This window comes from Pelophylax lessonae, assembly GCF_965119305.1.
Source record: "Pelophylax lessonae genome assembly, chromosome: 1".
NCBI lineage: Eukaryota > Metazoa > Chordata > Amphibia > Anura > Ranidae > Pelophylax > Pelophylax lessonae.
Genome location: NC_138768.1, coordinates 59,179,480 through 59,192,013, shown reverse-complemented (window position 1 = coordinate 59,192,013; position 12,534 = coordinate 59,179,480). Strand labels below are relative to the sequence as shown.

The 12,534-nt window shown below is 42.8% G+C and overlaps 1 protein-coding gene across 2 annotated transcripts in view; it reads right to left on the bottom strand.

Moving 5' to 3' along the window:
- The window catches only part of POLI (DNA polymerase iota), a 42,960-nt gene that overhangs the window by 26,350 nt on the left and 4,076 nt on the right, over positions 1-12,534 (bottom strand). The window contains exons 3-6 of one of the 2 annotated variants that reach the window (XM_082273989.1): positions 11,008-11,172; positions 10,019-10,165; positions 5,355-5,591; positions 2,448-2,626 (exon numbers count right to left, since the gene is read on the bottom strand). In XM_082273989.1, coding sequence (XP_082130115.1) covers positions 2,448-2,626; positions 5,355-5,591; positions 10,019-10,165; positions 11,008-11,172 — 728 coding nt within the window. The remainder of the gene's footprint in view (positions 1-2,447; positions 2,627-5,354; positions 5,592-10,018; positions 10,166-11,007; positions 11,173-12,534) is intronic. The other variant, XM_082273990.1, reaches the window with a different exon arrangement.

Sequence of the window (12,534 nt, the reverse complement as noted above, 5' to 3'; positions counted from 1 at the left end):
TGGCCTCCTTTTTGGTCGCCCCCCTTTTTTCCCCCCCCTTTGTTGGATCCTTCCTTTGACCTTTTATAGTCCTCCTTTTTAGTCCTTCTCTTTTTAATCCTTTTACCCCCCTTTTTTATCCTTGATTTTTGAATTAACCTCCCTATAGACCCTCATTTTGTATGGGGTTTTTTTGGGGTTCTGAGGTTTTTAAGGATTTTTTAAAGGGTTTTTTAAGGATTTTTAAGGAATTGTTTAGAAATTAGTCCTCTTTTGTATGGAAATTCGTGAATCACAGCCTCTTGTCTTTTAAAGACACAGTTTTAAGGACATACTTTTGCGTTTATACATATCTTTTTACCAATTTTTACCTCTTGGAATATTTTATATTTTATTGTACATGGTCCCCCATATAACATTCATTGGGTCCTCTGGATAAACCTGGATCTACAATGGATTTTTACTACATATCTGTTCAGAATAATAAAGTTTACAAAGATATGGACTTACAGTACAGCGGATGGACTTACTGAGAAACTGCTTTTTAAAAAATCAATCTTGTTCCCAAAAAAAACACAAAGATATTTTTTAGCACGATTTCTATCTCACCGATTAGATTGGTATATGTATGGGCACCTTCTTTATAGTCTAGCACTATTTTGCGTAGACACGTGGGCCCACGAGCTTATATTATATTAAGTATAATTAATACACATCACTAGACCACCATGTCACCATAATAAAATTATTTTGAGTATTTTTATTTGTATCACGGCACCACTGGTTATCGGCTCACTACCGATTAAACCAGGCACATCACTCTTAGCACATTTCAATTTTAAAAAATCTTTAATTCCATTTTTAATTATTAATAGTCATTTATGTTTAGTCGTACTTGTCGTTTTAATAAAGATTATTGTTTTATAAGTACGGCAAACACAGCATGAAGGGAGTTCACATGATGAGTAAATATTATCTAGGCTACGGGATAGGTATACCAAGATGGCCGCCGTGTTCGGTCGCAAAGTAGGTATACCAAGATGGCGCCATCCCAGCCTATAAAAAGACTGGGAGTAGAGATGGACGGCACGCTCCAGATGACGTTGTATGACAAAACGCGTAGGGCGTGGTTCACGTACGTCAATACGTCACTTCCGGGAACGGTGGTTTGAGCCGGTGGAACGCGGAAGCGGCCCGGCGAACACCTCTCAGAGCTGATAGTGAACTCCCTAACTGTGAGTGGATGCTACGTTTATTTGTCTGGACATAACATATGCTACGCAATGGAGGCTTATCCTTTATTTTAGTGACCGAAGAAGTGTCGGGGTATCGGCCAAAAGAGTGTGGTAAGCAGCGGTGTTTTCGGTGAATCACCTACCGACACCATACTTTGTTTGATTTCTTAATCACTACACGGGGTTTTGGCAATATCAGCACTCGGCACTTTATTTGTATAAATATATGCATAACATATGATGTTTACAGTATGTTTACAGTATGGCACATTAGGCACAGCCCATAAATAGCACGTAGCACTTTATATATCCTATTGCGTGCACCTTTAGCACTTTATGCACTTTTCTATTTTGCACATGCACGTTTTATAAGTGGTAGCGCCGGTCCCAACATTTTGCAATTCTTTCTATTTTACTACCTCAGAGGTAGGTTGGAGGCAGCTTACACCACCTTTTTAAACCTTTTTAAGCCTGATTCAGTACACGGAAAAACTCCATAGCGCTGGTATACATTCCTTTTTTCAATGGACACAAGTCTGCTGACATCCGCTGCTCCATAGAGAGCTATGAATGGTCCAACCAGGTCCGCCTGAAAAACTGACAAGCAGATCTGGTCGGACAGCCGGTGTGAAACCAGTCTAAGGATAGTAGCAAAAAACTGGAGTGGGCAAGGTTTTATTGGTACACTAGGAGGGAGCGGTTTCCAGCAAAACTTCTGCTATTGTCCCATCACCTGGAGGTAGTGGCATATTAACCCATGGTCTAAGGCTCCTTTCATGAAAAGCAGAGTCTGCTCCAATCAGCAGGGGATCTGAGAGCAGATCACCTGCTGATTGGAGCTGAACTGGATGGATGTCACATCTATGCCTGTTCAGCTTCTGCCTGGCAGATGTGGCAGCTCTGAGTGGTTGGGTGAAAACAGACTCTGCTGACCGTTTACATCAGGCCACCTCCGATCTGGTGAGCAAAAACAGACAAGGACACAGTCCTTTTTTTTTTTTACCAGGCCAGAATGGACCCCGGAAGTAGGTGGGTGTAAATGGACACCAGTCCGTTTACATCCACCTGTCCATAGACCTACTAATCAGGTCCACCTGAAAAATTGACAGGTGCGAGTAATTGACAGGCTTGAAAGAGGCCCAAGAATCACCTCCTGTGTTCTGTACTGTATGATTAAGATGATGATTTTTTCAAACAGGATCCTACTGAGAGCACTGAATAAGTCGCCAGTACCTGAGGAGGACCGGATGGTGTAACCGGTGAATCATCTTCTCCTCGGCTGAGCTGCTGTAAACGATGAGCAACTGAGGAGCCAAACTCCTTTTCCAGCACAGTGACGGGACAGGACTGAAGGGCACATATACTGGACAACCCCAAACTGTCAAGGCGCTGGGTGGTTTTGTATCCAATACCTATAAGAAATCGGAAATATTTATCTCTTTGGTACTGTTATAAGTTACTCGAATGCACTCCGTAGTGAACAACAGATACAATATTACAACATAAAAGTACTTAGAGATTTATGATTAGCACAGTGGCTTAGTGCAAAAAGTGCTAGCGTGCAAGTGAGTAGTGCCGCTGCCTGATGAATAATTTAGTGGTAGATGTAAACGATATATGTAAAATATTGCTAAATGTAAAAAAATATATAAAAAATAAATAATAAAAAATGTGTGGAAAAATATTAACACCCAAACCGGCACGATCGTGAAGAGTGTTGTTAATCCCTAAACTGCAAATGAATCATAGGCGTGATTTGTGCTGCTTGATAGTGTCTGGCATATATTCATGAAAATAGGCATACAATTAATTGGAATATATAGATAAATTACATCATACAAAAGTGCCTTTGTGCTAGCTAAATAGTGCAATGTGCAAAAAAGTGCCAGTACACAGTGGATATTTATAGCTACAAGCAACCCCTAGTGGGGGGTTCCTCTATCCATACAATGAACAGTGACAAACTTTGGTGTAATATTAAAGTCCGTTTATCAAAGAGTTGATGTTCCTTTAAAAAGCCACACAGTTGGCAGTGGCAGTATTTCCTATATTTGTCCTATAGTACTTCCAAATCCGGGAACGCACCCCCAATGTGCGGTGTTTAGTGCTCTCACTCGTGCCGCCCCTTAAGGGTTTACACTCACCAGATTCAAAGCCCCTATTAAAGGGGTAAACAAGCCCAAGTGTGGATGTCAGACACACGAGTGACTCCTTTCCCTCCTCATGTATGTAGAAAAAGAATTTCCATAGTGCAGTAGTTTGAACTAGTATTTTTTATTGTAAATAAATCACTTACATGTAAGAAAACGACAGTTAGCGCTGGTCTCGTATAAGCAGGAAGTCTGAGAATCTGTCTGCGTTCCACGGACAAAAAGCGGAAGTGACGCAATGACGCCTGGCTCACACTGTTTGTGTGGATTTCCTCCAACATGCCAAAGACATGCTGGTAGGTTAAATGGTACCTTAAATTGTAAGCTCCTTGAGTACAGGAACGTACAATATATAAAGCACTGTGTAAATGGTCAACGCTATATAAAATACCTATAGTAGATAAAGTAGTTTATATCTAAATCCAAGAACAAAAATGTAACATATTACAATTTACTTGTGAGGACCTGGATCACCTGCTGATGGAATTGTGCTTCTCAGAGGGGAACTTTGTAGTTCCAGTGTCCACCAGCGAGTGTCTCACAGCAACCAGCAGATCCCAGTAATCAGCGCCACCTGATGCTGGGAAGATATTTAGTCCTTCCTCTGCTAATACACCTTGCTCCAGTGTTTTCCTTGCTGACAGATCCTGCTAGCTGCTATCTTGTTCCTGCTCTTTGATTGTGCTCTCTGCCTAGTACCTTAACTATGAACCCTGCTGCCTTATTTTTACTCCCTCTTGTTCCTCATCCCAGTTTTGGTTCCCCTTCCTATATGTTCCCTGTACCTCCTTGTTTATCCTGCTTTCCTGTGTCTTCCATTTGTATATATTGTATATAGTTTCTGTGAGATCATTTAGGTAGGTATTTTGTCAATGGCTTTTTGGTTCACTTATATCTTTAGGTTTGCTGGTTCTTGGATGTCTTTTGTTTTAATATTAATTATAGGTCCTGGGTTCGGTTTTCTAGTGTAGCCATGCTGATTTGGCTATCTTTGCTGACGATTCTTGGCCTTGCCAGTCCATTAGTTTTATTTTATGAGGCTTTCTTTTCCTTTATTTTAACATGGTGATCTTGCCAGTAACATACATCCTGTTGTAAAGGTGACAACACTCACTCACTTTAATATAATATATATATATATATATATAAAAAAATATAAAAGCCACATTGCCACACATGACCCAGGGCTACAGAACACCTCCTCCTAAGGGAAGGCCAATCCCTTCAGTGGATCGTGGGTGCAAAGTCAGGCTCCTGCACACTCTCCCTCCAGCTTTCAGCCTGTACCTCTGTAGGGATGTTCAGTTAGAAAGCTGAAGATTTAATGGACTACGAGTGTACTGATCAGCACATTGAGAACTACAAGTATTCTGCTGTGGTGGGACTTGTAGTTTATTCATCCACAGATCTCTGTGAATAAATAACAGAACTATGAAGGCAGAGCCTTGCACAACCGCACCGACTTTAAATGTGACATTGGCTGGGGGGTAGAAAAAAAACCCCCGCCTGCTGTCACAAAGGAGGTGACTGTGTTATGACCTTAGCAACATCTTACACCCTAAATATGGGTGTAACATGTAACACATTGCTAAAGGTGAGCATATGTACACTGCATGTATGAATGAGCACTATATACGTGAATATCCGTCCTCTGCTCATCCCTCATTGGTCTGAAAGACAACTCTGTTCACTCACACATTACAGCCGATTCAATTAGAACAAGAACCAAGGAACTGAACATGTCAGGACAGAATATTGCAGTACAAAGAAAGTTCTTCCCAGTGTGGCCAGCTCACCAGACTGCAGCTCTCTCCTTCCTGAAAGCCAAAGTACGGCTGGCTATTACAAACCATCTTAGCAACTCCCACAAAAGACAAAGCATCACTTGTGTGCAATGACAGCAGTGCAGAGATATGGCACCAACACTGGGCATCAGTACCCAGCTAGGGTTATACAACAAGAACCTGCCCAACGCTGACACAGGACATACCTGGAATTCTCTTCACGTGGTTTAGGCTGTTGATCAAGTGGCTGCTGCCTTCAGGAAACAGAACAGTTTGTTGGTTTGGTTTAAAGGTCCCAGACACCAGTTTAGCCAGCACCTTATTACACGCTATCCCAGCGCAGCCTGTGAGACCCAATCTGCTGTGCACGGCTGCCCGGATTTCAGCGGCGATGTGAGAGCCAACAACCAATCGTCTGTGAGTCCAGTCGCTGATGTTAACCCCTGCAATCACAAGAACTTATCGGTGTCAAATTTCCCATCCATTAGCAGGTCTTATTCTATTAGTGGTAGGGTACACACATACAGGCAGACTTGCTGAACGACTACTACACATACACAACAATGGAGTATAGAAGGAATTAATGCTTAATTAATTCAATACCGGGCACTTTCACCCCCTCCCTGCCCGAGCCAATTTTCAGCTTTTAGTGCCGTCGCACTTTAAATGACAATTGCAAAACTTTCATCATTTTTCCCCCATAAATAGAGCTTGCTTTTGGTGGTATTAGATCACCACTGGCTTTTTATTTTTTGCTAAACAAAAAAATAAATAAATAAATAAAAAGTTTCTCCTATTGCTGTTGTAAAATTTTGTTTTCTCCTTCACTGACAGGCACTGATGAGGCTGCACTGACGGGCACTGAAGAGGTGGTACTAGTGAGGAGGCAGGTGGCACTGATGGGTGGCACCGATGAGGAGGCAGGTGGAACTGATGGATGGCACTGATAGGCAGCATTGATGAGTAGGCACCGATAGGCATCACTGATGGGCACTGATTGGCTTCACAGTTGGGCACTGGTGGGCATCAAATGTGGGCACCGCTGATCGAGTTGCACTTATCACTGCACCGATTATCAGTGCAGATCCCACCCTGTCAGAAGAGCTGCTGATTGGCTCTCCTCTACTCCCATCCTGTCAGCGCGAATAGAGTAATGCTGATAACCAGCACTTCCTAGTAAAGCTGTGATCAGCTGTGATTGGACACATTGATCACATGGTAAAGAGCCTATGTCATAGGCTCTTTACCATGATCGGAGATGCGTTGTGTCAGAGCGACACACGGCACTACTGATCGCAGTGATGCGCGCCCCCAGAGGCATGCACAAGCAGCATGTTCTCCTGGACATCATATGACATCTAGTCAGCATATTGGAACCCCTGCCTGCCCGTCATTTTGCTATAGGCCAGGCAGGATGTGGTTAACCACTTCGGCTTCAGAGCCACCCACAGACAGGGTGCCAGACAGCCAGCCACCCACAGGCCCTGTACCAGTCAGCCAGCCACCACAGGGTGCCAGCAAGCCAGCCATTAAAGCGGTAGTATCCCGCTTTTTGACACTTTTACCTACAGGTAAGCCTATAATAAGGCTTACCTGTAGGTACAAATAATATCTCCTAAACCGGCACGGTTTAGGAGATATTTGCAGTGCATGCAGCCGCTCGCGCGAGCGGCACATGCGCTCTGAAGGTTCGGGGGGACCTTCAATTATGTTTGCCGGGAGCTTGCCGGAAAATCACTCCCGCGGTCCATATCAGCCGATACCGATACGTTGTGACCAAAATATCGGTATCGGCCCTGAAAAAACCATATCAGTCTATCCCTAGTTATAACTCCTGTCAAATTTTTTTTCGCCGTCGGTGTCCCATTGCGGAGATTTCCCTTCACTTCCTGTCTCATAGCCAAACAGGAAGTGAGAGGAAATCCCTACAAATTAAGGAAATTCTCTGGGCTCCCCCAGGTCACCAGAACTAGTGTCCCTATTGGAAGATTTCCTCTCTATTACTTTTCTGGGGACAACCCAAAATTTGGGATTTTCTTTTGCTTGCACTTTCAATGGTAAACAAGACAAACAGACACTCCTTAACGGGTACACAGACAGTAATACAAGCTGACAGGGGTTCTAATCCCTCTCTATTTTATACAAAGCTAAAAAAAAAAAAAAAAAAAAAAAAGTTTTGCCTTTAGTTGTACTTTAACTAGTAGCTCTTGTGCTGGAGATTGTTCTCACTGGGATGTTCACGGCGATATTTCAGTTTACATGCGCGTGCACACCCTGGCAATTTTTTTTTTTTTAAAATACATTTTATTATTTGATTTTTTTAAAACGTTTTTATTTTATTTTTATACTTATTTTTACTTGATAGTTAATAAACCCCTGTGTCAGGGGTGTCAATCTCAATTTCATCGCGGGCCGCATCAGCATTATGGTTTCCCTCAAAGGGCCGGTTATATCTGTAGGATTTGATGTCCAGAGCAACACACGCCCCCTTACAACCTTACATGAGATGTCAAGAGCCCCCCCCCCACCATCAGAAGTCAAGAGCTACCCACCCTTCCTTACATCTCAATGCACTCCCTTACCTTGTACTGCTGCCAGGAAGGTGATGCGGTGGATCTGGGAAGAAGAAAGTGGAAGGTCTGGAGGAGAACCAGAGGAGGGCTGGAGTCAGCTTCCAGAGTTTGCTGAATGCGGAGACCAGGGGAGGCAGAGGCAAGGTGGTGTTGCGGCTGCACAGAGAAGTGCAGGATCTGTAGGAGGAGTTCTGCCCTCCTCCCTGCTGTAGACTGCTGAGAAAGGGGGGGTAAATAACAAGCCATTCTGCAGCTGCACAGAGGAGTGCAGGATCTGGCAAAGGAGTTCTGTCCTCTTTGCTGCCAACTACTGAGACAAGGTTGGGGCAGAGACAAGGGGGGTGCCGTAGCTGCAGGAGAGGTGCAAGGGCCACATGAAATGGGGGGGCCGCATTCGGCCTGCCCTTTGTGATAGCATTGGGCAGGTGACAGGTACTCTTTATGGAGCCATTAGAGGTCTAATAGACCCCAATGTCTCCCCTGCCCTTAACACCATCTAACCAAGCACATATCAGGTGTCCCCTGGCTGTACTGGCCAGGAAAGGGTGCATTTGAAACTGAAGTGACATCACTTCTGGTTTAATTGTTTGCATGTGAGATTGAGGCATGGATTTGCCTCTGCCTCACTGCAGTCTCTCTCCCCCCGCCGGCGGTTATGTTCCTGGGCACCAGTAAGCACGGGACAGCCCGGGAACCATGGGAGGAGGGGGGCCACCGGTGGGAGGGGGGGGACACCGCGCCACCGGCTGTGTGATCGGCAGCTATGGAGCCGCCTGAACAAAACACACACAAGCTGGTGGCTGCTACTGCCTGTGATTAAAGGCTCTCTCTAGTCCGCCGAAAAAGATGAATTGGTTAAAGGGATTGTAAAACCTCTTTACATAAACGCGATCCTGCACTTTGAGGTCGCAGGTGCGAATGCATGCCTCTGGCAGCTCGCTTCCTCTGAGATTGTGCACAGCGGGAGCCAATCAGCAGGTCCCGCGGACTCTATGTCAGCCGGCACCCACTGATCATTCGGTACACAGGCAGAATGGCAAGGTAGATTGTCGTTCTATCAGTAGGGAAGGCATGGATCCTGTGTCTCTGCAAAGCAAGAGATGCAATGCCTTCCTTTAGTATAAGCACCTCCCACACAGTACAGAAACACTGGCTAGGCACACAGTTAACCCTTTGATTGCCCCAACGTTATTCCTCTTCTCAGTCAGTGTCATTAGTACAGTGACAGTGCAAATTTTTAGCACTGATCACTGTATTAGTGTCAATGGTCCCCAAAAAAGTGTCAGTTAGTGTCCGAATGTCCGCTGCCGCAATATCGCAGTCGCTATAAGTCGCTGATCGCCGCCATCACTAGTAAAAAAAAAAATATATATATATATATATATATATATATTCCATAGTTTGCAGATGATATAACTTTTGCACAAACCCATCAATATACACTTCCTGGGATTTTTTTTACCAAAAATATGAATACAAATTGGCCTAAATTGATGAAAATTTGATTTTCTTATTAAATGTGCTTGATAGAAGAAAATAAAAAAAAAGTTTTTTTTTTTTTTTTTTTTCAAAATTGTCACTCTTGTTTATAGTGCAAAAAAATGAAAATCGCACAGGTGATCAAATACCACCAAAAGAAAGCTCTGTTTGTGGGGGAAAAAAAGACATCAATTTTATTTGGGTGCAGTGTCGCAATTGTCAGTTAAAGTAACGCAGTGATGTATCACAAAAGATGGCCTGGTCATGAAGGGGGTAAATCTTCCAGAGCTGAAGTGGTTAAAGGATAACTCCACTTTAGTGAGGAACAAAAATAGCAAATATCAAAAGTTAATATAGCATATACAATTGATGTATGGACCTCCCCCCAAGATATGTCAATTCCTGCTTCGGTGATTGGCTTACTGATTTTCCCAGAAGATACAAATCAGATTTTGGGCATCCCCTGCAACAAAAATTTCATTTTTGGTGAGAGACTCTCGAAGGGGATCACGTCTAAAGGCATGCAGACTCAGTCACTTTTCACATTAGAGCCCTGCAACTGCAACAGCTGATTGATAATTATAAAATCACTCCTTTAGATTCATTTTGCACTTGGATACAGACAAGCAGCTGGGTCGTCAGAAAAACAAAAAGGTAGAAACCTGCAACAAAAGTTTGTTATAATCCTTGCAATGTACATAGATCACCCAGAGGGGAATGTTTTTTCTTAACAAAAGTAGAGTTACTCTTTAATTACAGTGAAGTAATCTTTGTACATGAAGCAAAGTCAACAAACGGCGATATAGCGTGCCCCTTACTCTGATCATTGTACACATGTCCAGACACCTCCAGGCCGCCATCATTCTGCTGCTCCTGTAACTTCTTATCCACCAGCTCTGTGATATCTACAAAGTTTTCATCAAATCCCAGCCGCTCCACCTTCACACGGAATTCTTCCAGCAGTTCTAAGAGAAACAAAAGAAGAATTAGCCTCAGAGGAAGCCAAAAAAATGTATCCAAGACAGATTTGCAGTATTTTACACCAGCATTGGTCATCTTATGAATATGTGACTATAGGCTCTACTACAGGGGTCTCCAAACTAGTTCAAGGGCCACATCCTATATTTTACATGTTTTCACTGGCCGGAAAAATCATTTATAAATAAAACCACAGTAGAAGAATAGAATAGAATTTGACTGACTGTTGACGGAAAGGCTGGATGGTGCGACTGTATCCTTTGCTGGCACCTAAATACTGGAGAATCATGGGAGTCTCCCCATACATCTGTGTCCCCATCAGTCTCCCCATACATCGGTGTCCCCATCAGTCTCCCCATACATCGGTGTCCCCATCAGTCTCACCATACATCGGTGTCCCCATCAGTCTCACCATACATCGGTGTCCCCATCAGTCTCACCATACATTGGTGTCCCCATCAGTCTCACCATACATCGGTGTCCCCATCAGTCTCACCATACATCGGTGTCCCCATCAGTCTCCCCACCATACATCGGTGTCCCCATCAGTCTCACCATACATCGGTGTCCCCATCAGTCTCACCATACATCGGTGTCCCCATCAGTCTCCCCATACATCGTGTACCCATCAGTCTCCCCATACATCGTGTACCCATCAGTCTCCCCATACATTGTGTACCCATCAGTCTCCCCATACATCGTGTACCCATCAGTCTTCCCATACATTGTGTACCCATCAGTCTCCCCACCATACATCGGTACATAGGGGTAAAGGATATATAAAGCAGAAAGTACCTGGAAGTGGGAAGGGGGGGGGGGAAGGAGGTACCTGTGACCTTGTAGGACATCTCTCTGTAGTGTGTCAGATCCTCCCCGCTGACCAGCACAAGCTGTGGACATTTCTCTTTGGCTTCTTTTAGGGACATGCATTTGGTGACGCCACACTCTCTGGCTACATAATTACAGGTGACAAGAAGGTATTTCTGCTGGATGCCTACAGGAGACATGGCGACAGGTGACATTAGGTGTGACAAAATCAGCAAAAATCATTTTAAAGTCCGCTATGAAGAAAACACCACCTATTATAGGGACCCTGAAGTACAAAGAATGATTTGAGGTCAGTAGCTCAGAATGGGGTCATCGGGATTTCGGCAAATTACTGTCTTCACTTCCACATCTTTGCCACAGTGAGGCAGAAGTCTTTGTTGGCGGTCTCTGCATGAACAGCCAATCAGAGCCTCTGCTTTAGACAGAGCTGCTATTTTTAAATGAGAGCAACAGGAGGGAATCAAAGTCAACATTTGACTTTAGATCTACATTAAAAACCACTTCAGCTCCGGAAGATTTTACCCCCTTCATGACCAGTTCATTTTTTGCTATTCGACAATGAGCTACTTCAACTGAGCGGTCATGCAATGCTGTATGCAAATTAAATTTATATAGTTTTCCCACAAATATAGCTTTCTTTTGACGGTATTTGATCACCACTGCATTTTTTTTTTTTTTTTGGCGTGACAAACAAAAAAGAAGAGCATACAAAAAAAAAAAAAAAAAATATATATATATATATATATATATATATATATATATATATATATTTTTTTTTTACTTTATGATATAAAACATATTCAATAATAAAAAAAAAAAAATGAAAAATCAAATTTCTTCATAAATTTAGCCCAATATGTATTCTGCTACATTGTCAGTAAAAAAAAACACCAAAAAAAACTCAATAAGCGTATATTGATTGGTTTGCATGAAAGTTATAGCGTCTAAAACCTATGGTATATATATATATATATATATATATATATATATATATATATATATATATATATATATATATATATATATATATAGGGGATTTTTTTTTTTTTTAATACTACTAATGGTGGCGATCAGCGACTTATAGCAGGAAGGCAAGCAATCGGACACTAAGGGGTTTATTTACTAAGCTAGAGAGGGCAAAGTTAGTCCCAATTCTGCAGAAAAACCAATCAGCTTTAAACCTTAGCTTAATTATACAAGATTTATATAGCGCCAACAGTTTGCGCAGCGCTTTACAATGTGAGGGAAGACAATACAGTTACAATACAATTCAATACAGGAGGAATTGGATAGCTTTAGCAAAAAAAAAACCTGGAAGCGGATTGGTTTCTCTGCAGAATTGGGACTAATTTTGCTCTCTCTAGCTTTGGTAAATAAACCCCTGACTGACACTTTGTGGGAACTGGTTAACTGCCATTGACATCTCCAGTGACACTAATACAGGGGATCAGTGCCAATAATATACAGGGACACTGTACTAATGACACTGGCTGGGAAGGGGTTAACATCGGGGGCAATCAAAGGGTTA